At 44.9% G+C, this 22597-nt stretch overlaps 1 protein-coding gene across 1 annotated transcript in view; it reads right to left on the minus strand.

Moving 5' to 3' along the window:
* The window catches only part of LOC126272358 (uncharacterized), a 113345-nt gene that overhangs the window by 63601 nt on the left and 27147 nt on the right, over positions 1–22597 (minus strand). Inside the window, exon 3 of the mRNA XM_049975169.1 lies at positions 1515–1687. Coding sequence (XP_049831126.1) covers positions 1515–1687 — 173 coding nt within the window. The remainder of the gene's footprint in view (positions 1–1514; positions 1688–22597) is intronic.

The raw sequence follows: 22597 nt of genomic DNA on the forward strand, positions 1-22597 counted from the left end.
ATTTAGTAGCCCCATGTGATGTAGTGAGTGACCCCAGCTGGGGACGGCGTTCCTGGACAAACATGTGGACTCTCCTTCTCGCCGAACGTAGACTTTCAACGGTACAGGTAGTGTTCTATACTGTACTGCGGTATTGGCGTGCTCTCTCCTGTGGAGAAGACTAACACTGAGGACAAATTTCATTTGATGTCACATCATAACGACAGGCAAAAAATTAATGTTGATTATTAAAGGACTAGAGAGGTCTACTGACATTAAAGTAACCTCTGGCGTACCACAGGGGAGTGTTATGGGACCATTGCTTTTCACAATATATATATAAATGACCTAGTAGGTAGTGTCGGAAGTTAAATGCGGCTTTCCGCAGATGATGCTGTAGTATACAGAGAAGTTGCAGCATTAGAAAATTGCAGCGAAATGCAGGAAGATCTGTAGCGGATAGGCACTTGGTGCAGGGAGTGGCAACTGACCCTTAACATAGATAAATGTAATGTATTGCGAATACATAGAAAGAAGGATCCTTTACTGTATGATTAGATGATAGCGGAACAAACACTGGTAGCAGTTACTTCTGTAAAATATCTGGGAGTATGCGTACGGAACGATTTGAAGTGGAATGATCATATAAAATTAATTGTTGGTAATGAGGGTGCCAGGTTGAGATTCATTGGGAGAGTCCTTAGAAAATGTAGTCCATCAACAAAGGAGGTGGCTTACAAAACACTCGTTCGACCTGTACTTGAGTATTGCTCATCAGTGTGGGATCCGTACCAGGTCGGGTTGACAGAGGAGATAGAGAATATCCAAAGAAGAGCGGCGCGTTTCGTCACAGGGTTATTTGGTAAGCGTGATAGCATTACGGAAATGTTTAGCAAACTCAAGTGGCAGACTCTTCAAGAGAGGCGCTCTGCATCGCGGTGTAGCTTGCTGTCCAGTTTCGAGAGGGTGCGTTTCTGGATGAGGTATCGAATATATTGCTTCCCCTACTTATACCTCCCGAGGAGATCACGAATGTAAAATTAGAGAGATTCGAGCGCTCACGGAGGCTTTCCGGCAGTCTTTCTTCCCGCGAACCATACGCGAGTGGAACAGGAAAGGGAGGTAATGACAGTGGCACGTAAAGTGCCCTCCGCCACACACCGTTGGGTGACTTGCAGAGAATAAATGTAGATGTAGATGTAGAAGTAGAAAGGTACCACATGCGTAGGTGCAAATTAGTTATCAACAGACGTCGGTTATTGTGTCTGCTGCGGCTATTACTTAGTTCCAAGTTTTGTTCACTACGTAATGTCATTAGGACATAGTTTTCACTTCCGACACAACTACATCATTTACGTGTTCATTATCACAGAAGAGATTTTCTAGAATGGCGACATTAATCAATATAAACTCATCGAAAAGTTCTGACAACACGATGTCACTAGTCACTATTAGGCTCATAACCGTAAAAGACATCTTCGAAAAAAATCGCTGAGAAATTATGAATTCAAAGAACATACAAATAAGATACTCACCACTTGTGTGCAAGTTCTTCTGATGCAGATTCCATGGATGCACATCTGCACATCCCATCGCGGCTCTTGTAGCTTTCGAGATGCGGTAAACAGCGTGCAGTAACTGTGAGAGGACAGGACGTCTCAGATGATCTGTTGCCAGCGTTTGTATGTCCCATTCCACGCCATCCAACCTTTCAAAATAAAGTATGGTCACCTGATGTAAGAAATGATATTCTAAATCTAACAATCTGACGAGGTGCCAGGACACAACTTTCAGGAATTTGAAGAATAGCATGTTTGGAAATTTATTCTACCAGTTTCGATAGTAAAAAATATCTTCACTGGAACACTACATCAACAAAAGAAACGAACAATGTGCACGCAGGATAAAACAAATAACTCGTAGACTTGATAAAGTTAAACATGTGGAAGTACATTATTTGGATATGCAATTCAACTTCCAACTAGATCAACTGAAAGCCATAAGAAACGTAGAATGTTTACAAAACCGCCGGTCGGAGTGGCCGTGTGGTTCTAGGCGCTGCAGTCTGGAACCGAGGGACCGCTACGTTCGCAGGTTCGAATTCTGCATCGGACATGGATGTGTGTGATGTCCTTAGGTTAGTTAGGTTGAAGTAGTTCTAAGTTCTAGGCGACTGATGACCTCAGAAGTTAAGTCGCATAGTGCTCAGAGCCATTTGAACCATTTTTTTTTTGTTTGTTTAAAAAACCACTTACAGTAGGCCATGATTACGATACCAGCGCACAGTTCAATATTGACTTCACAACACTCAGACTGAACGATCATTAAGTTAGTAACACAAAGATCACCCTCTCTTCATACGACTGCACCGAGGAGCATATGTACACATAACAGATCTAGATATCCAACACGTTTCCGTAATCTGTTTGTGTTAGATATAAAGATATATATTGGCAACCATCAATAAAATGCAGACTGTGGAGGTCAATCTCTAAAAACGCATAATAGTTACGTTGCGTTTATGTCGTTGACAGTATAAAGACACATCGTAGCAATAACAAAATGTGCAGTGAAAAATGTGTTCCAAAGTTCGCATGTTGTATATACTTTCCCTATGTTAGTACAAAACAGACGGAGACATCCATCTATAGTCCAGAATCGTATAGAATTATGTGAGGAAATTGTTATGAAGTCGTGTTTAATTTACTAATATAGGAAAGTATAGTTAACGGACGTCTATTGAAACGAGTACCTCATGGAACTTATCTTTAAACGCAAAATCTAGATGCTTTGGAAATATCTGTTCTTAGTACTTAATTTGCGTTACATACATCAATAAAATAGTCACAGTAATGAAACGTAGACTGTGACGTTCGTCAGGAGTAACTTGTATCAGCCATCTTCCTGAATATAATGTAATATCCGAGGGTAATCCAAAAAGTAAGGTCACCTATTTTTTTTATAAGTACATAGACCTGTTTATTTCTACAATCGTTTACATCAGTTTACAGCTTGAACATTTAGCTATTTTTCGACATAATCACCATTTCTGTCGATGCATTTTTGTAGACGCTGTGGCAGTTTTTGTATGCCCATGTCATACCAGCTCGCCGCCCTGCAGCTCAGAAAGCTACAAACCTCTTCTTTCATCTCGTCGTCGGAGTTGAATCGCTGGGACCACAATTAACGCTGACAGGTACTGTGAGACTCTGAAAAACTCAAACGGGCAATTCAGAACCGGAGAAGAGGAATGTTGAGCAACGGCTTACACATTCTCCATGACAACGCTCGCCCACACATCGCTCGGCAAACTGTTGCTCTCCTGCAACAGTTTTAGTGGAACATAATCACCCACCCACCCCATAGTCCTGACTTGGCGCCCAGTGACTATCACTTGTTCTCTAGGTTAAAAGAATGTTCGGCCGGAAAGCGATTCAGCCCCGAGGACGAGGTGAAAAAAGAGGTTCACAATTTTCTGAAAAGTATGGCGGCCAGCTGGTATGACATGGGGATACAAAAACTGCCATAGCGTCTACAAAAATGCATCGACAGAAATGGTGATTATGTCGAAAAATAGCGAAATGTTCAAGCTGTAGCAATAAACAGGTCTATATACTTATAAAAACATACGAGACCTTACTTTTGGGATTACACTCGTAATATAATTGCACTTATGTATGTATGTGTAAACCGAGATAAATTTTTAAAAATTACTACTTTTTAATATGTCTCTCTTGAAGAACTCGAAATATACGTAGTGTACTCAATCTAGACCCCTACATTCACATAATCTAGACCTTGGGCTGCAAACAGTATCGACATGAAGAATGTCATGAGCAAGGACAAGGGCGATGTCTCACTTAGAACTCAGAAATCACACTTTGTAGATTTCTGAGTGTTGCAAATACTATGAGTTGGTGCCTTATAGTTACTAAAAAACTACAGAACTGAAAATACACAAGCAGAACAACAATACCTAACCAATAAATAAGGCTCAATGAATTGATAACAATATACAAACATCACACAAATAGTTTTAAATTCACTTGATATATTTAAGCGAAATGTGAAAGAATACAAGCCATAGTCATATTACATGGAACAGGAAGATACACTACTGGCCAGTAAAATTGCTACATCAGGAAGGAATTCAGATAATAAACGGGTATTCATTGAACAAGTATATTACACTAGAACTGACATGTGATCACATTTTCACGAAATTTGGGTTCATAGATAGTGAGAAATCAGTACCCAGAACAACCACCTCTGGCCGTAATAACGGCCTTGATACCCCAGGGCATTGAGTCACACAGAGCTTGGATGGCTTGTACAGGTACAGCTGCCCATGCAGCTTTAATACGATGCCGCAGTTCATCAAGAGTAGTGACTGGTGAATTGTGACGAGTCAGTTGCTCGGCCACCATTGACCAGACGTTTTCAGTTGGCGAAAGATCTGGAGAATGTGCTGGCCAATGCAGCAGTCGAACATTTTCTGTATCCAGAAAGGCCCGTACAGGACCTGCAGCATGCGGTCGGGAATTATCCTGCTGAAATGTAGCCTTTCGCAGGGATCGAATGAAGGGTAGAGCCACGGGTCGTAACATATCTGAAATGTAACGTCCACTGTTCAAAGTGCCATCAGTTGCGAACAAGAGCTGACCGAGACGTGTAACCAATGACACCCCATACCATCACGCCGGGTGATACGACAGTATGGCGATGACGTATACACGCTTCTGATGTGCGTTCACCGCGATGTCACCAAACACAGATGCGATCATCATGATGTTGTAAACAGAACCTGGATTCATCCGAAAGAAATGACGTTTTGTCATTGGCGCACCCAGGTTCGTCGTTGAGTACACCGTTGCAGGCGCTCCTGTCTGTGATGCAGTGACAAGGGTAACCGCAGCCATGGTGTCCGATCTGATAGTCGATGCTGCTGCAAACGTCGTCGAACTGTTCGTGCAGATGGTTGTTGTCTTTTAGAAGTCCCCATCTGTTGACTCAGGGATCGAGACGTGACTGCACGATCCGTTACAGCCACGAGTACAAGATGCTTGTCATCCCGACTGCTAGTGATACGAAGCCGTTGGGATCGAGCACGGTGTTCCGTATTACCCTCCTGAACCCAGCGATTCCGCATTCTGCTAACAGTCATTGGATCTCGACCAACGCGAGCAGTAATGTCGCGATACGATAAACCGCAATCGCGATAGGCTACAATCCGACCTTTATCAATGTCGGAAACGTGATGGTACGCATTTCTCCTCTTTACACGAGGCATCACAACAACGTTTCTCCAGGCTACGCCGGTCAACTGCTGTTTGTGTATGAGAAATCGGTTGGAAACTTTCGTGATGTCAGCACGTTGTAGGTGTCGCCACCGGCGCCAACCTTGTGTGAATGCTCTGAATAGTTAATCATTTGCATATCACAGAATCTTCTTTCTATCGGTTAAATTTCGCGTCTGTAGCACGTTATCTTCGTGGTGTAGCAATTTTAATGGCCAATAGTGTACACACAAGTATTATTAAGTTCATTGCAGTTGCTGAAATAGTCATGAGTAGTGAGTAATGATCTCTCATATTTCATGTAAATATGTTGCCTTGCTCATCTGGACAATCACAAATAACATGGTACATCCCCAATAATCCATGATAAACTTTTAACAGAGGTGGCCGTGTGCTCTCGTCGTGTCAGACCACTGGCAGCCGAGGCGTTGCGAAAGACATGGGTGCGAGCTGTAATTTTCGTGGATTTGGTAAAAGATAAGCGAACACATGATGCTGCCCCACCTACTTAGATTCTCACACTGACAAATATTGTTTTAATAATATACTATGGTGAAGGGCGTTGAAAGATATTTAGTTTATTTTTTTCTTGAACATTAAGCAGTCTATTAAAAGTGAAAAGTGTACACTACTGCTCCGTAAGTTCCTGCCCGCAATTTTATTAAACTTGTGACTCTCTCCATTTAGGGTTAAATGTGGCAGATGCGTTGGCTGGCCCCTTGCCAGTGATGGAACCAATATTCTGAAATACAACAGCGCATTGGAAAGACCTATTAATAGTGTCTTCTTACTTTATTTGACTTTTGATTAGTGCTGAAGCATGTGGGGATTCAGGAGTCGAGCTCTGGTGGAAGCAAAAGTCAATAATTTCACCATTAGTCATTTATTTTTTTCATTAAGCAAGCTGCAGAAAGAGCACAATATTTGAAAAATAAATTCTTCCCTAGAAATATTGTCATAATTACGCCACGAATGTAAGTTCAGCGCAGCAGTGGAAATAGTCATGAGTACCCATTAATCAGTATATAATCACTAATAGTCTCTTATAATGAATCTAAATATTTCATGTTAATCATTTGCGCAATCATGCTGTGAGGTTCGTATTAACCACCTCATTATCACATTTTTACCATGAAAATAAAATAGGATGTAGAACATAAGAATTTCAATAATCGTGTAACCATCCGGTTAGGTTCCAAGATCTTAGCGAAGTTGTCTAATACGTTTTGTTCTTCGGCTCCTTCTGGTTATTTAAAATGTTAGTGTATTGTTGAGTTTCACAAAAAGTCTCAGTTTCTTCTAATAAGTTCGTAAATACACCTTTAGCAATTTTATGTATCAATTTCTAATTATTTTCCATATTAGCTACAGTGTAAATAAACTGGAAGCAGTATTTATCGCATTTTTTAATGTGGTGACCTGTTTCGATCTTATAATAAGATTATCTTCAGACCATAGATGTCTGTCGGTGGCGCATGCAAACCCTCTTGCTTGTGGCTTGTGGCAGTACACCACCAGCCGCAAGCAAGAGCGTTTCCATGCGCCACTGCCTTGGGCAGAAATCTATGTGTTGTAACTGCGACCAGTACGGTCGCGGGGTAGCACTGACGGAAAGCGCGGTGGGACCCGCAGAGAGGCCTGCAAACAACAACACAACGGGAGAGGATGGACACGACCAACAAAGTAAAGAACGAACACAACAAGACTGAACAACGGACTCACAACGAAACAACCATGTCCACTCGTACACAGAACAAGGAAGTAATATGTTTGGCGTGAAGCGAGCTGTAAACCGACGTACGCGAGATTAGACTGGCTGGCTGAGCTTTTTTTTATTTTCCTTTATTGTATTTCGATTCCCCCCGATGGGAGCGGGCTGGCAGCAGCTTATTACGCTGCTTTGCAGCCTACAGACTTTTTAAAGCATAAGAAATAAGAGGAAAAACAATAAAAGCCGGCGATAAAAGACTTTTTTAAAAACAGAAGAAGAAAAGAAGCAAGAAAAACAGAGGATAAAACGGTAACTTTAACAGTAAAATGGCGGAAAAATGCGGAAAGTTAAAACAGAAAGCAAAGGGGTTGGCCATGTTAATAAAACATACAGGAAAAAGACAAGTAACATAGTAGACACACAATAAAAAAAACATGGCGATAGTCTGGTTTCTGTTCACAAGAGATAAAAAAGTCACACCCAGCGACAGTATGATGGCCATTCGCAACACTTCCCAAAAGACACTACACGGAACACTCACTGTAAAACACTCACTGGAAAATACTGCACGAAACTGGCGGCACAAAGATGACACTCCCGAGCCAAAGGCAGATGAGGGGGGGGGGGGGGGGGTGACCTGGAGGAGGGGGAAAAACAAGGAGGGAGGAGAGGGAAAAACAAAAGGGGGGCACCAAGGAGGGAGAGGACTCATAAGGGGGGAGAGTGGCAGGGCAGACGTGAGAGGGAATGAGAAGAGGCAGAGGAGGGAAATGCAAAAGGACTCTGGGGGGGGGGGGGGGGGGGAGAAGGGGGAAGAGAGAGTGGAGGTGGGGAAAAAAAGAGGATTGAAGGGGGGGGGGGCTGGCTGAACTCGAGGCAGGCGCTTAAGTAGTCTATCGGGAGCGCCACTATTGGCCGCTGGAACCACGTGTTCCACTGTGGCGCCCTCACACTAAAAGCGGGCCAGGAGGCGCGCGCCGGCACAGCTTATGGCGCGATGGTGCAGAGATCTCTCTCGGTCTTTGACGTCCATGATGGCGGAGATTCAAATTATGCGGCGCGCGGTACCAGACTATGGTCTGAAGACGATCTTAAAATAAGACCGAAACCAGTCACCACATTAAAAAATTTATGCAATCAAGACTGCTTCCAGTTGTTTTATGATGATCTTAGATCGCAGTTTCCTATAATAAGAATTATGTTCTTCAAAATATTAGCTACAGTGTGTCCACATGACTTCATTGTGCTCCTAGGCTGGAATGATCATGAAATTCTCACATAAGGTTTTCAATAGACAACTGCACATGAGTAAATGTTAACTGAGACCTTTCTATGACCTATGTCATTCTGGATTGTAAATGGATGTATCCTTGTCTTTTGGATCTAACTAAGATAAGTGTGTATGAGAGCACTCACTCCGTCTTCTGGCCACGAGTGGCCTACTGGGACCATCCGACCGCCGTGTCATCCTCAAGGAGAATACGGATAGGAGGGGCGTGGGGTCAGCACACCACTCTCCCGGCCGTTATGATGGTATATGTGACCGAAGTCGCTACTATTCGGTCGATTAGCTCCTCAATTGGCATCACGAGGTTGAGTGCACCCCGAAAAATGGCAACAGCGAAGGGCGGCCTGGATGATCACCCATCCAAGTGCCGGGCACGCTCGGCAGTTCTTAACTTTGATGATCTCACGGGAACCAGTGTATCCACTGTGGCAAGGCCGTTGCCAAGTATGACAGACGATCTTTAATAGACATTTTTCATTCCACTGTTTCTTATAGCTATTACATTTCTTCTAATGTTAACAAGAGGTTGCTCTTAAATATAGTGTGCTTTCAGAAATAGAGCCTCGTTGATTGTTGACTATATGTACTATGTCGCCCAGGAGCACCAGGCGCAACACATGTGACGGCTGTAACGTTCGAGTCACGGAAAGCAATCCGCACGCAGTCCGTAGCAGCCACGCAGGATTTTCAAGTACGACCCCAGACCGCATGGAGGCGCACCTAGGGCTACCTACGGACCACCAGGTACCGCGGCAGGCAACAGCAAGAGATAGCTGGGCGCATCGCACGAGCGCGCCTATACCGGGTCACGACTTACCAAGGGGCTGAAGGTCTCTTCCTGGAGAACGGCTGTTCAAGGAATCGTGCACAGTCTTCGTCGACGATAGGTGCCCGACTCACTTGCCAACTTCTTGCAGTCCCACAATTCAGTTCTCGTCGACGTGTCATCGGCGATGACAGCGTAACGCCGTGAAGTACACTTCTGCGTTGGAAAACAGCGTTCTTCAAGTGTTGATCTTTTCTGTGTTTAGTTCCGACGCCAGAGCTTTAGACGAAGCCAGATCCACTGACCTGTATTTTGTTTGGAACCACAGAAGAGGCGGAATAGTTTTGTAATTATAAATCGTGACGAACAGATTCCTGGTTTCAGGAGGGAATTAACGAAGCTATTGGGCTCCTAGTAGGATACTCTTTCAATTAGGAAAAATATGTACGAGATGTGTCCACAAAGTCAGTTTCGTTTGGTTATATAAAACAAACGTTTACAGATACAGAAAAAAAAATTTATTGTAAAAAGAAATCTACAACCGTTAAACTACTTTTCTACATAGTTTGCGAAATTTTGTAGGCAGTTGTCATAGCGTGGCACAAATTTTTGTATGCCTTCTTCACAGATGGTTGCCGCCTGTGTATTCAACCATGTGGCAACATTTTCTAATTCCGTTGGTCATCATCGTTGAAGTGCTGACCACCAAGGACAGATTTGAGGTGTTAGAAGAGATGAAAGTCGGTAGGAGCGAGGTCCGGGCTACACGGAGGATGATCAAACGCATCCCAGTGATATTCCCGTAAGAGCTGTTTGGTCACATTCGCCGTGTGAGGTCGGGCATTATCGTGGGAAAAAAAGCAACACTTTTTGACAGTAATCCTCGGCGCTTGTTCTGTATTGCGCGAAGCAATTTCTTAATGGTCTCGCAGTAACCATGTGCATTGATTGCCCTCGTGGTATGCAATCAATCACCAAAATGCCTTTTCTGTCCAAAAAAACGGTGCACATGAATTTTAGAGGTGTCAAGATTTGCTTAGGCTTACCCTTTGATGAGGATGAAGTGTGCCTCCATTCCACTGAGTGCCGTTTTGTTTCAGGGGTGTCGTACAATAACCAAGTTTTATCTCCCATGACTATCCGAGAAAGGAACCCATCACCTTCTTCAGTGTAGTGAAAAACTTAAGCGCACAGCCCATCCGTTGTTTTTTATGCTGTTTGGTAAGAATGTTGGGTACCCAACGCGAGCAAAGTTTTCGAAATTTCAGTTTTTCAGTAACAATATGGTGAATTAGTGATCGTGAGATTTGAGGAACTTCCATAGCAAGGGCACTTAATGTAAAATTGCGCTCATGCTTAATCTTCTCTTCAGTTGGGTCAGTAACCACAGATGGGCGTGTACTTCATTCTTCATCGTGCAATTGATCACTACCTTCATTGAACAGTCAGACCCATCTTCTAATCATTGAATAACTCATAGCATTTTGTCCGTAAACCTCGCAGATTTGTCGATAAATTTCCTTTTGTTTAACTTTCTTTGAATTTAGAAAACGAGTCACAGATCTGATTTCACACGCGGCGGCATTTTCAATTATGGCTGACATTATGAAGAAGCACTACAAGGCACAAGTCGACTGTAGCGATATGAAAATGGCGTACACGTCTTGTTCTTGAGTCAGAGTAACTGCCGCGCATGCTTTGAACTGCGATCGTAGCGCTGCCGCGGATGGAAACAGAAACGGAACTTACTTTGTGGGCTACCCTCGCATCTATGTGTATAACACAAATCAATTTCTAAAAGGTGATCCTTGTATTGTAAGGTTTCTACATGTCTCATATGTGCATAATTTGGCTGGCTCTGATCACTATGCGACTTAACTTCTGAGGTCATCAGTCGCCTAGAAATTAGAACTAATTAAATCTAACTACCCTAAGGACATCACACACATCCGTGCCTGAGGCAGGATACGAACCTGCGACCGTAGATGCCGCTCGGCTCCAGACTGCAGCGCTTAGAACCGCACGGCCACTCCGGCCGGCTATGTGCATAATTTCTTCAGTGTACTTCTACCGGCAGAGATGAATCATTATGTTGGTACCTTAATGATCGTTCTGTTTAATCTGTGGTGTTGTAACCTAGTTTTAAGTGTAACTTCTCGGTATTTGTAATAAAGCCATCAGAACTGTTGCATTGGCTACCACTGGCTGGTAACCTCCGTGTCGTGATATACATGTTGTAGCAACATGTACACAAAAGGACTGGAAGACGGATAACTGTGCTCGGAGAAATCTGAATCGTGCAGTGGTAATTCCTGGAGTGGACAGAACGCTGTCAACGCGGGAATGCATGAACCGGGTTATGAGCTACTTGATGATTCAAATGAGTCTGAGCACTATGGGACTTAACATCTGAGGTCATCAGGCCCCTAGAACTTAGAACTACTTAAACTTAACTAACCTAAGGACATCACACACATCCACGCACGAGCTAGCATTCGAACCTTTGACCATATCAGTAGCGCGGTTCCAAACTGAAGCGCCTAGAACCGCTCGGCCACACCGCCCGGCTATGAGCTACTTAACTGAGGGCTGGGTAATAATACAACAAATGTGTCCTGGAACAGTACAAATTGCTGTGAATTCTGAGGGAGATTCGTTCACAGTCCAGCAGCCTCCCCTCTGAACTCGGAGCTAGGGCGTCGCCAGACTCCTGCCAAAGCGTCGGCCCATTGACAGACCGCCGCCTGCTGCTCGGCGTGACGTCAGCAACATAGGGTGCTCACACATCTACCTCTTACTAGGGTGCAGGCCAGCAGGCTGCCACGCAAGAGTGGAGCCTGACTGCCTCACTTTCTCAGCTACATAGTGCGTAACTCAAGTCTACCGCATTCAGCCACTCAACAGAGTGGTATCAGAAGTGGGAGCGGACAGTGGAGTGGGTACCACTGCCCACAGCAAGCCAACTGAACTGCAGCTTGTAGTATCTTTGTTGTGGGGGGAAGGGGGGGATGAAAGTGTCATTGTAAGTGGAAACTTTCTTTTGTGAGGCTGGAGGAACCGATGGTCGTCTCCCATTTTCAGAGCAATTCTAAAACTCAATGGTTAGATCCCGTGTGATGTGAACAGTACAATATACTTGGCCATTCTGCCCCTTGTGTAAAGTCTGTCTCTATTGTTCGTTTGACGTGTCATCACTTTGGCCATATGACAGGACAATGGAGGGAGTCAAGGTGGTTCATGATCAGACGTCAGAAATAACTGTGGTAGTTCGTATAACTAAGGAGTGCTCTTGTTATTGTTGGGTTGTCATTGTCGAATTCATAAATGTGAGTAAGGATGATGCAATGGCAAAATCAGAAAAACTGGTGAGGAAGCTATGTAATCATTGGTTGATAAGATAGCGCGTTAAAGAGCAGAGAATACATTTGTGAATAATAACCTAGTTGAGAATGGTTAGGATTGGTACTGTTGAAATCGCCAGGGTGGCAAGTCTTGTTACTCCCTTTCCCAGTAGTTCGTAGGAGGAGGTGCTTTCATTTCTGAAGGATCTCTCGTAATCGGCTAACTTAGAAGTTGGCAGAAAAACGGTTTTTGCAGGTAGCAAGATTGCGTTTGTCAGTAAAATTGAAGTCATTTGTGTGATCACAGAGGTACTGGACTTTTTTATATTTTTTTATTATTTTTTTAAGGCGCAAAACTGCTACTGTCATAAGGGCCCATTCTCGAATGTCAAATCAGCAGCAATGGGAGCGAAACTCAAAAAGGAGCGAAACTATAAACGGAAGGAAATCTTAGTAAACTACTATTCAAGGGGGGCGCTGTTTTCCCCAAAAAAGAGCTTCGAATGACCGATGTCATCTCACAGACACTGATAAACTCAAGGACGCGATCGGCTGAGCGCGTGTCATCTGCTAAAAGGGAAGATATATCAGGAGATAACTGTAAACGGGCGCGTAGCCGACTAAAATAGGGGCACTGAAGTAAAAGGTGTCTCACCGTCCACAGTTGAGAGCAATGGGAACAAAGCGGGGGAGGATCGCTACTTTAAAGATGTCGATGACCCAAAAGACAGTGCCTTATTCGGAGTCTAGTTAAAATTACGCCCTCCCGAGGACGAGACTGGGAGGAAGAGGGTCAAGCACAGGGAAGAGGTTTTACGTCCCACAATTTATTATCGGGAAGTGTAGACCAATATGTGTGCCATAAAAGAGCAACACTACGACATAAAACGCTATGTAGATCGGCAAAGAGAACCATGCCAACTGCAGGCCGAGGAAGAGAAACTGTAGCCTTGGCCGGTATATCGTCTGCCTCGTTACCGCGGATACCAACATGCCCTAGGATCCATAGGAATGCCACAGAGACGTCCCTCAAGTGGAGCAAGTGGAGGCAGTCCTGAATCCCGTGGACCATAGTGTGGACGGGATGAAGAGCTTGGAGGTTGAGGAGAGAGCTGAGCGAACCCGAGCATATAATATACTATAGCCGCTGTTGGCGACGGATGTATTTGACAGCCTAGAGAACAGCGTAAAGCACGGCAGTAAAAACCGAACACTGGTCGCAAAGCCGAATCTATTAGGTGCATAGCCAACAATATAGGCACTCCCAAAAACAAATGTGGTTTTTGAGCCGCCCGCGTAAATAAATATGGCATCCTCCAATTGTGCGCACAGAGCAGCAGATGCCCGACGATAAACTACAGCGGCGGAACTATCCTCGGGAAGCTGACACAGGTCTCGGAGCAGGCAGGTCCGGGGACGAAGCTAAGGCGGCGCCGTACCCCCATTTGTCAATGAAGTTTTAGGAAAGTGGAAGGAAAGAGAACGAAGCAGTTGACGGAAGCAGACTCCTAGCGGTAGTAGAGTGTAAGATCGGCCTGTTGTTGTTGTTGTTGTCTTCAGTCCTGAGACTGGTTTGATGCAGCTCTCCATGCTACTCTATCCTGTGCAAGCTGCTTCATCTCCCAGTACCTACTGCAACCTACATCCTTCTGAATCTGCTTAGTGTACTCATCTCTCGGTCTCCCTCTACGATTTTTACCCTCCACGCTGCCCTCCAATGCTAAATTTGTGATCCCTTGATGCCTCAAAACATGTCCTACCAACCGATCCCTTCTTCTAGTCAAGTTGTGCCACAAACTTCTCTTCTCCCCAATCCTATTCAATACCTCCTCATTAGTTACGTGATCTATCCACCTTATCTTCAGTATTCTTCTGTAGCACCACATTTCGAAAGCTTCTATTCTTTTCTTGTCCAAACTAGTTATCGTCCATGTTTCACTTCCATACATGGCTACACTCCAAACAAATACTTTCAGAAACGACTTCCTGATACATAAATCTATATTCGATGTTAACAAATTTCTCTTCTTCAGAAACGCTTTCCTTGCCATTGCCAGTCTACATTTTATATCCTCTCTACTTCGACCATCATCAGTTATTTTACTTCCTAAATAGCAAAACTCCTTTACTACTTTAAGTGTCTCATTTCCTAATCTAATTCCCTCAGCATCACCCGATTTAATTTGACTACATTCCATTATCCTCGTTTTGCTTTTGTTGATGTTCATCTTATATCCTCCTTTCAAGACACTGTCCATTCCGTTCAACTGCTCTTCCAAGTCCTTTGCCGTCTCTGACAGAATTACAATGTCATCGGCGAACCTCAAAGTTTTTACTTCGTCTCCCTGAATTTTAATACCTACTCCAAATTTTTCTTTTGTTTCCTTTACTGCTTGCTCAATATACAGATTGAATAACATCGGGGAGAGGCTACAACCCTATCTCACTCCTTTCCCAACCACTGCTTCCCTTTCATGCCCCTCGACTCTTATGACTGCCATCTGGTTTCTGTACAAATTATAAATAGCCTTTCGCTCCCTGTATTTTACCCCTGCCACCTTTAGAATTTGAAAAAGAGTATTACAGTCAACATTGTCAAAAGCTTTCTCTAAGTCTACAAATGCTAGAAACGTAGGTTTGCCTTTTCTTAATCTTTCTTCTAAGATAAGTCGTAAGGTCAGTATTGCCTCACGTGTTCCAACATTTCGACGGAATCCAAACTGATCCTCCCCGAGGTCTGCATCAACCAGTTTTTCCATTCGTCTGTAAAGAATTCGCGTTAGTATTTTGCAGCCGTGGCTTATTAAACTGATAGTTCGGTAATTTTCACATCTGTCAGCACCTGCTTTCTTTGGGATTGGAATTATTATATTCTTCTTGAAGTCTGAGGGTATTTCGCCTGTCTCATACATCTTGCTCACCAGCTGGTAGAGTTTTCTCAGGACTGGTTGTCCCAAGGCCGTCAGTAGTTCTAATGGAATGTTGTCTACTCCGGGGGCCTTGTTTCGACTCAGGTCTTTCAGTGCTCTGTCAAACTCTTCACGCAGTATCGTATCTCCCATTTCGTCTTCATCTACATCCTCTTCCATTTCCATAATATTGTCCTCAAGTACATCGCCCTTGTATAAACCTTCTATATACTCCTTCCACCTTTCTGCCTTCCCTTCTTTGCTTAGATCGGCCTATATACCCTAATCCAAGGAGGTGTCGAAAAAAAGGGTGTGGGTCGGATGAGCAGGCATGGAAGACAGATGACTAGCGTAACGACTCAGTAGGACAGCTCGCTGATTGGACAGCGGAGGTTCATCAGGCTCAGCGTAAAGGCTGGCTACGTGGCTGATGCAAAAAGCTCCAGATGCTAAACGCATCCACGGTGGTGGACACAGTCGAGACGCCGAAGAATACGCGGCCGTGCAGAGGAGTAACTGTGCGTCCATAGTCCAATTTCAAGTGCACTAAGTCGCAATATAGGCGGAGGAGGACCACTTGGTCCGCTCGCCAGGAGACACCACTCAGAGCACAGAGCGTGGTGAGGGATCGCAGACAGCGAGCCGAAAGATAAGTGTCAAACATAATGGCCAAGGAATTGGCGGCGTCCGCAAACGGAAGGTCAACAGGGCCTAGACGTAGGGAAGGCGGAGGAAACTCTGTACGACGCAAAAAATTTATACTGATGGTCTTACTGGGAGAAAAGCGGAAGCCAATTTCGATGCTCCATGAGTGGAGGCGATCGAGACATCCTTGAAGACGTCGTTCAAGAAGGCTGGTCTGTTGAGAGCTGTAGTAGTTCCCAAAATCGTTGAGAAAGAGGGTGCCCGAGACATTGGGAAGGAGATTATCTATAACTGGATTTATGGCGATGACAAACAGTGCAACACCTAGCATGGAGCCCTGGGCTGGGACACCCCGTTTTCTTGGGAGAAAGTAGTGTTCACTCGCACCTTAAATGTGCGCTCTGTCATAAATTCACGAATAAAAAGTCGTAGCCGACCTCGAAAGCTCCAAGGGAACAGTGTGCGGAGGATTCCAGTCCTCCAACAGGTATGGTATGCTCTCTCCAGATCAAAAAATATAGCTACTGTTTAGCGTTTCCTGAAAGAAAGTTGTTCATGATGTAAGTGGAGAGAGCAACAAGATGGTCAACTGCGGAACTATGCTTTCGGAAACAGCATTGGGAGGTGTTAAAAGGTTTCGAAACTACAGCCACCAGACTAAACGTCAAATACCATATGCTCCAAAACCTTATATACACTACTCGTGAAAGAGATGGGGCGATAGCTAGAGGGGAGATGTTTGTCCTTTCCAGGTTTCGGAACAGTAATGACGATAGCTTCCCGCCATCTTCCGGGAAAGGTACTGTCGGTCCAAATTCGATTATAAAGGCGAAGGAGGTAACGCCGACTACAGTGTGATAAAGTAGCAACATTTGGACGTGGATGCCATCCGGTCCTTTGGAGGAAGACAGTGCGTTTTGGAGTTCCCACATAGAGAAAACAGTACTATAGCTTTCGCTATTTTGAGAGGAGAGAGCAAGAGGTCCCAATTCCGCTGCTCGTTTCTTCGGGAGAAAGGCGGTCGGGTAATTTGAAGAGATCGAAATCTCAGCAAAGTGTTGACTCAATGACTTAGAAATTGCGACTGGGTCTACTAAGCTATCATGCCCATCAGTTAGCCCAGAGGTCGTGCCGGATAACAGTCGAATGCGACTCCAAACTACAGATGAGGGAGTGAAGGTGTTAAACGAGAAGGGAAAAAAGTCTCAGCTTACCTTTTTGCTATCGCAGATGATGCGACGGCATCCCACACTTAACTGCTTATAACGAATGCAGTTGGCCAACGTAGGATGGTGCCGGAAAACGCGAAGAGCACGTCCCCGATAGCGTATTGCGTCACGGCACGCCTCATTCCACGAAGGAACTGGGGGGGGGGGGGGGGGGGGGCGCGCCGGGGGAAAGGTGAGGTACGATGTACTGAACGTTCCGTGGTTGTAAAGAATAACTTCCATAACATGAGTGACCTGATCTTCGATGCTAGGAAATTGACGGTCATCAAATGTTGCTAGAGAGGAGAAAAGTGTCCAATGAGCATTGGAAAACTTCCAGCGTCTTGGGCGCAAAGATAGCAGTTGTACTGTAATTGAAAGACATATGGAAAATGGTCACTCGAGTGTGTATCATCAAGAGAGAACCAATAAAAGCGCCGAGCTAGACGAACAGTACCGAGCGAAAGGTCCAAATGAGAATAGGTTGACATGGAGGCAGACAAATATTTAGGTTCCCCAGTGTTGAGGCAAACAAGATCCGCTTGGTGAAAGAGGTCAGTCAATAGGGGGGCCTCGCCGATAAGAACGCGGAGATCCCCAAAGCGGGTGGTGGGCATTGAAGTCTCCCACCAGAAAAACGGGGGCGGGAGCTGATCAAGGAGATGAAGGAGACTGGCTCTTGCCATTGGGGTGGACGATGGAACGTATACGGTACAAAGAGAGAAGGTTTAACCAGAAAGGGAAAGATGTACAGCGACGGGTTGGAAGGAACTGTTTCAGGAGATTGGGTGATAACGGACAGTATCATGGAGAAGAATTTTATGTCCCACATGTACTAGAGTGCCATCAACAGAGGGGAGATCAAATTGGACCGACTGGAAATGAGGGAAGACAAAGCGATCATGGTTATCTAGGTTTGTTTCCTGAAGACAGAAGACGACCAGGGAGTAGGATCGTAGGAGGATTGGTTGTTTGGAGGCAGTTTTTGCCATCAGTAATCGGCTGGTTGAGCAGCCGTCAGCAGTGTGTCTCAGCGACACAGAAGGCGGACGAGGGCGGCTACTGGTGGGTGGCCCTGTAGGGAGACACGCTGTGGCGGAGAAGGAGAGGAACTTTGTTTCTTATGAACCTCCTTGGAAGCAGGACGCTGGGATGTGAGGTCAGGGTGCGTAAAAAATCTTTGCGAGTAGGCTCTGTTTTGGAAGTCCGGGCATCCGATTTTGGGGCCTGTGATTTAGCAGGAGCCAGTGAAGGGTAACCCTTAGAGTGAGCAGGTGATAGTGGGGAGGTGGAAAGGGCGATCTTTGGGCTGGCCGATCTGACAACCGTTGTGCTAAAGGTGAGATCACCAGTCTACGTGACTACCTCCTTAGTAGGCTGAGGAGATGCATGGACAGTGATATATTTACCGCTGGGAGCACACTGGGCTTTCTACTGGCAAATAACTTTCGAGCAGCAAATGTAGACATCTTTTCCTTCACTCGGATTTCCTGAATAATTTGTTCATCTTTGAAAATAGATCAATCTCAAGAGGAAGCAATGTGGTGGCCCGTACAGTTGATGCAACGAGGGGATGGAACTGGACAATCAACCTGTGGGCACCCCTACCACATGTAACGCATTTGGCCAATTTGGAAAACAACTGGGTGGTATGATTAATCCGCTGACACCGATAGCAACGCGTTGGGTTGGGGATGTGAGGGCGAACTGAAATTATCTCATATCCTGCTTTAATGTTCGATGTAAGTTGAACTCTCTCAAACATATAGAATAGAGTAAGGGTCGGTACCAAGTCCTTGTCAACAGCCGTTACACCCTGGTCAGACAGGTAATTTTGAAAGTCCTCGTTCGATAATCCGTCAGTAAGCGTGTATAAACCACCCCACCTGGTGAATTTAAAGTACGGTGTGCTTCCACCCGTATAGGGAATGCGTGTTTCAGTGTAGTTCGCAGCAATTTTAGTGCCTGGAGGGCTCTGACTGTTTCTAACAACAAGGTGCCATTTCGTAATCGGGAACAAGCCTTTACAGGACCTGCAGTTGCGTCGACACCTTTCTGAATAATGAATGGGTTGACTGAGGAGAAGTCTTGACCTTCATCAGACCGAGAAACAACTAGAAACTTTGGCACTGATGGAAGAATTGTCCATGACTGAGACTCATCTAGCTTTCTGCTGCGGGCATAAGCTATGGAAGTAGAGGAAACCATTGCGAAAGTATCCACCATGATTACCAGCATCTCCGATGGCGCGCTCCTTCCTCATGGGGGCCTTCTCTGTGGGCACTCCCACCTTAGGTGATTGTCCACACCTCAGGTCACACCTCCTGAGAAATGGATGGTGGGACCCATCGGCAAGTTCGGAAGGTACCAGCTTGGGTAACCACCCATACCTGGCCTTTATTAAGTGGTATGTACATGTCCTACCTGTCTACCCAGGGCGGGGAATTACGCGTTACCCTGTCACCGGCTATGTGTGGGAATGCGTGGGACAGCCTTTGGACACCCACAGGAAGGAAAGAAATAGTAAGGGAGGAACAAAGAATGGGAAAGAAGTGAGGCATCAAACGCCGAAGCGGAGAAGAGGGTAAAGGGAAAAGGCAAGGAAACGAGAAGGATAAAGGGAGGACAGAGACTTTCCAGCATAGAGAACAAAGAAGAGAAACTACGCCTTACACTCACAAGCGTCCGTCTCCAGACTTCGACACGAAACATACTCCCAAAAAGAGTGAGAATGGGAAGGGAAGGGGTGAGGGAGTGTGAGGGGCGGGGGGGGGGGGGGGGGGGGGGAGGATCGGGGACAGGGAAGGATGTGGAAAAGGAAGGTATGAAGACCAGAAAAGAAAGAGAACTGCACCAGCTCAGAGTCAGCATGCAAGTATCAACAAAAGAGTTGGGGACCCCCTGGAGGGGCATGGCACTGGAAAAGATGAAAACATTTGAGGAGCTCAGACATGGTTCATTGCACAGATATAATAAGCAGACGAGTGTGAAGCTATTATGTGAACAGTCAAGTGTAATTTATACAAGGTTTAATTATACCATTGAGGATTTCGCAGACAGGATTCTAAAACTTAATGTGCACACCTAAGAACTGATGCAGAAGTGTGCACAAACAATGTATTGTTACAGGAAGTCGAGCACAGGGCACACAATGCTCTTCTGATGGGTTTGTGTCTAGAAGGGTGCACTATTGGGCACCTAGGGCTGTCCATGCAGCAGCTAGACTAGCAATGGAAATTGTGGAGACTGATGTTGCGACAGAAATAACATATCGACGAAACGAGTTTGCAGCGAACATAAAGTGCTTCAAGTGTGGGCTCATGGGGCATGTGCAGAGGCGGTGCCGTCAACCACGGAATAATAGAGGTGCAATGAACTATTAGCAATTTTATGAGAACAACAGTATGGGTGATATGAACCAGCAGCAATATTGTGGGATAGCAATGCAGAGGTGGAAAGTGCTAAAAGGAGTGTAGCAGGTGGCAACTGTGTTTCTGTTGGCGTTGAGAGATTAAGTGGGTAAAAGGTAATGGGATCCAACAAGTTATAATATGCCTGTGGTAGGGGATATATGGCCAATTGTTTCAATACTGGTAAATTTTCAGTTGGAAGCAACCAATTTTAGACAAAATGTAGATGTGGTGTCTCATGTAAGCGAGGGCTACAGCATGATCCCTGTTTTAGATTTTAATTACAGTGTGATTCTGATGCAGAATATTCGATAATGTGCTGTGCAACTTTCTCGGCAGATATTCTAGTTAAGTTAATCTGCTGTTAATGTTGACCTGTCACGAGGAGAATCTGTTGTCGAAGTCAAACCGTATAAACCATGCACAAATACAGTAAGATGCAATTTCCACGAAGTAGTGCAACCAGGCACCAAGTAATTGTTTTACGTGAACAGCAGTACCGGAAAACCAACCATTCCCAGGGGAATTCACACTGCAATGAGCGCTACAGTGGGACTACCTGTCAAAATGTGGTGAATGGTTGTGATGCATGTGGTTTCCTTGCGAGGATACTTTAAGTAGTATGTTTACTGGGAAACCTTAAGGGAACCGTTTTCCTATGGACGCTGACATTTTCGTAAGATTACTTGTTTCTGTTGAAATATAAGAATGTCTGCGCATATATTCATGAAGAATATATGACCGTTAGCCATACAACTTTTTTTTATTTTCTACTTGTTTCGGTCTTAGCGACTACCATTATAAGAAGACTGTATCAATAACAACAAATGAAAAATATACACGCAGAATAAAACAAATATGTTGTCAAGTTGATCAAAGTAACCATGTACAAATATTTACGCTAGTACGAAAGTCAGGCTGAACAGTTATTACTGACCCGCACTGCGCAAAACGTAGAACGCGAAATGCTTTCTGCTGTCCCGAAACATTTTTACTAGAACTGAAGTGAGAGCAGCTGCTGCTACCAGCGGGAACCATGTAAAATTCCAGAGTCTACTCTTTCCAACAGTACATTGTTCACGCACGTATTTCAGATAACGTAATAGTTATGATTATTTGAAATCGGATGATTCTTTTCGAGACAACCAATATTTTGCAACCGTGAATCATCAAAGCGATAATTTCGGTAATACTGATACCTAACTGCACTTCCCTTCTTTGTAATTGGAATTACACTACTGACCATTGAAATTGCTACACTACGAAGATGACGTGCTACAGACGGGAAATTTAACCGACAGGAAGAAGATGCTGTGATATGCAAATAATTAGCTTTTCAGAGCATTCACACAAGGGTTGGTGCCGGTGGCGACACCTAAAAGGTGCTGATATGAGGAAAGTTTCCAACCGATTTCTCATACACAAACAGCGGTTGACCGGCGTTGCCTGGTGAAACGTTGTTGAGGTGCCTCGTGTAAGGAGGAGAAATGCGTACCATCACGTTTCCGACTTTGATAAAGGTCGGATTGTATCCAATCGTGATTCCGGTTTATCGTATCGCGACATTACTGCTCGTGTTGGTCGAGATTCAATGACTGTTAACAGAATATGGAATCGGTGGGTACAGGAGAGTAAACTTGGAACGCCGTGCTGGATCCCAACGGCCTCGTATCACTAGCAGTCGAGATGCTCAATGGCCAATGCATCTTATCTGCATGGCTGTAAGGGTCGTCCAGCCACATCTCGATCCTGAGTCAACATATGGGGACGTTTGCAAAACAACAACCATCTGCACGAACAGTTCGACGACGTTTGCAGCAGCATCGACTATCAGCTCGGAGACCACGGTTGCGGTTACCCTTGACGCTGCATCACAGACAGGAGCGCCTGCGATGGTGTACTCAACGACGAACCTGGGTGCACGAATGGCCAAACGTCATTTTTTCGGATGAATCCAGGGTCTGTTTACAGCATCATTATGGTCGCATCCGTGTTTGGCGACATTGTGGTGAACGCACATTGGAAGCGTGTATTCGTCATCGC

The sequence above is a fragment of the Schistocerca gregaria genome, chromosome 5, assembly GCF_023897955.1.
Source record: "Schistocerca gregaria isolate iqSchGreg1 chromosome 5, iqSchGreg1.2, whole genome shotgun sequence".
NCBI classification, from domain to species: domain Eukaryota; kingdom Metazoa; phylum Arthropoda; class Insecta; order Orthoptera; family Acrididae; genus Schistocerca; species Schistocerca gregaria.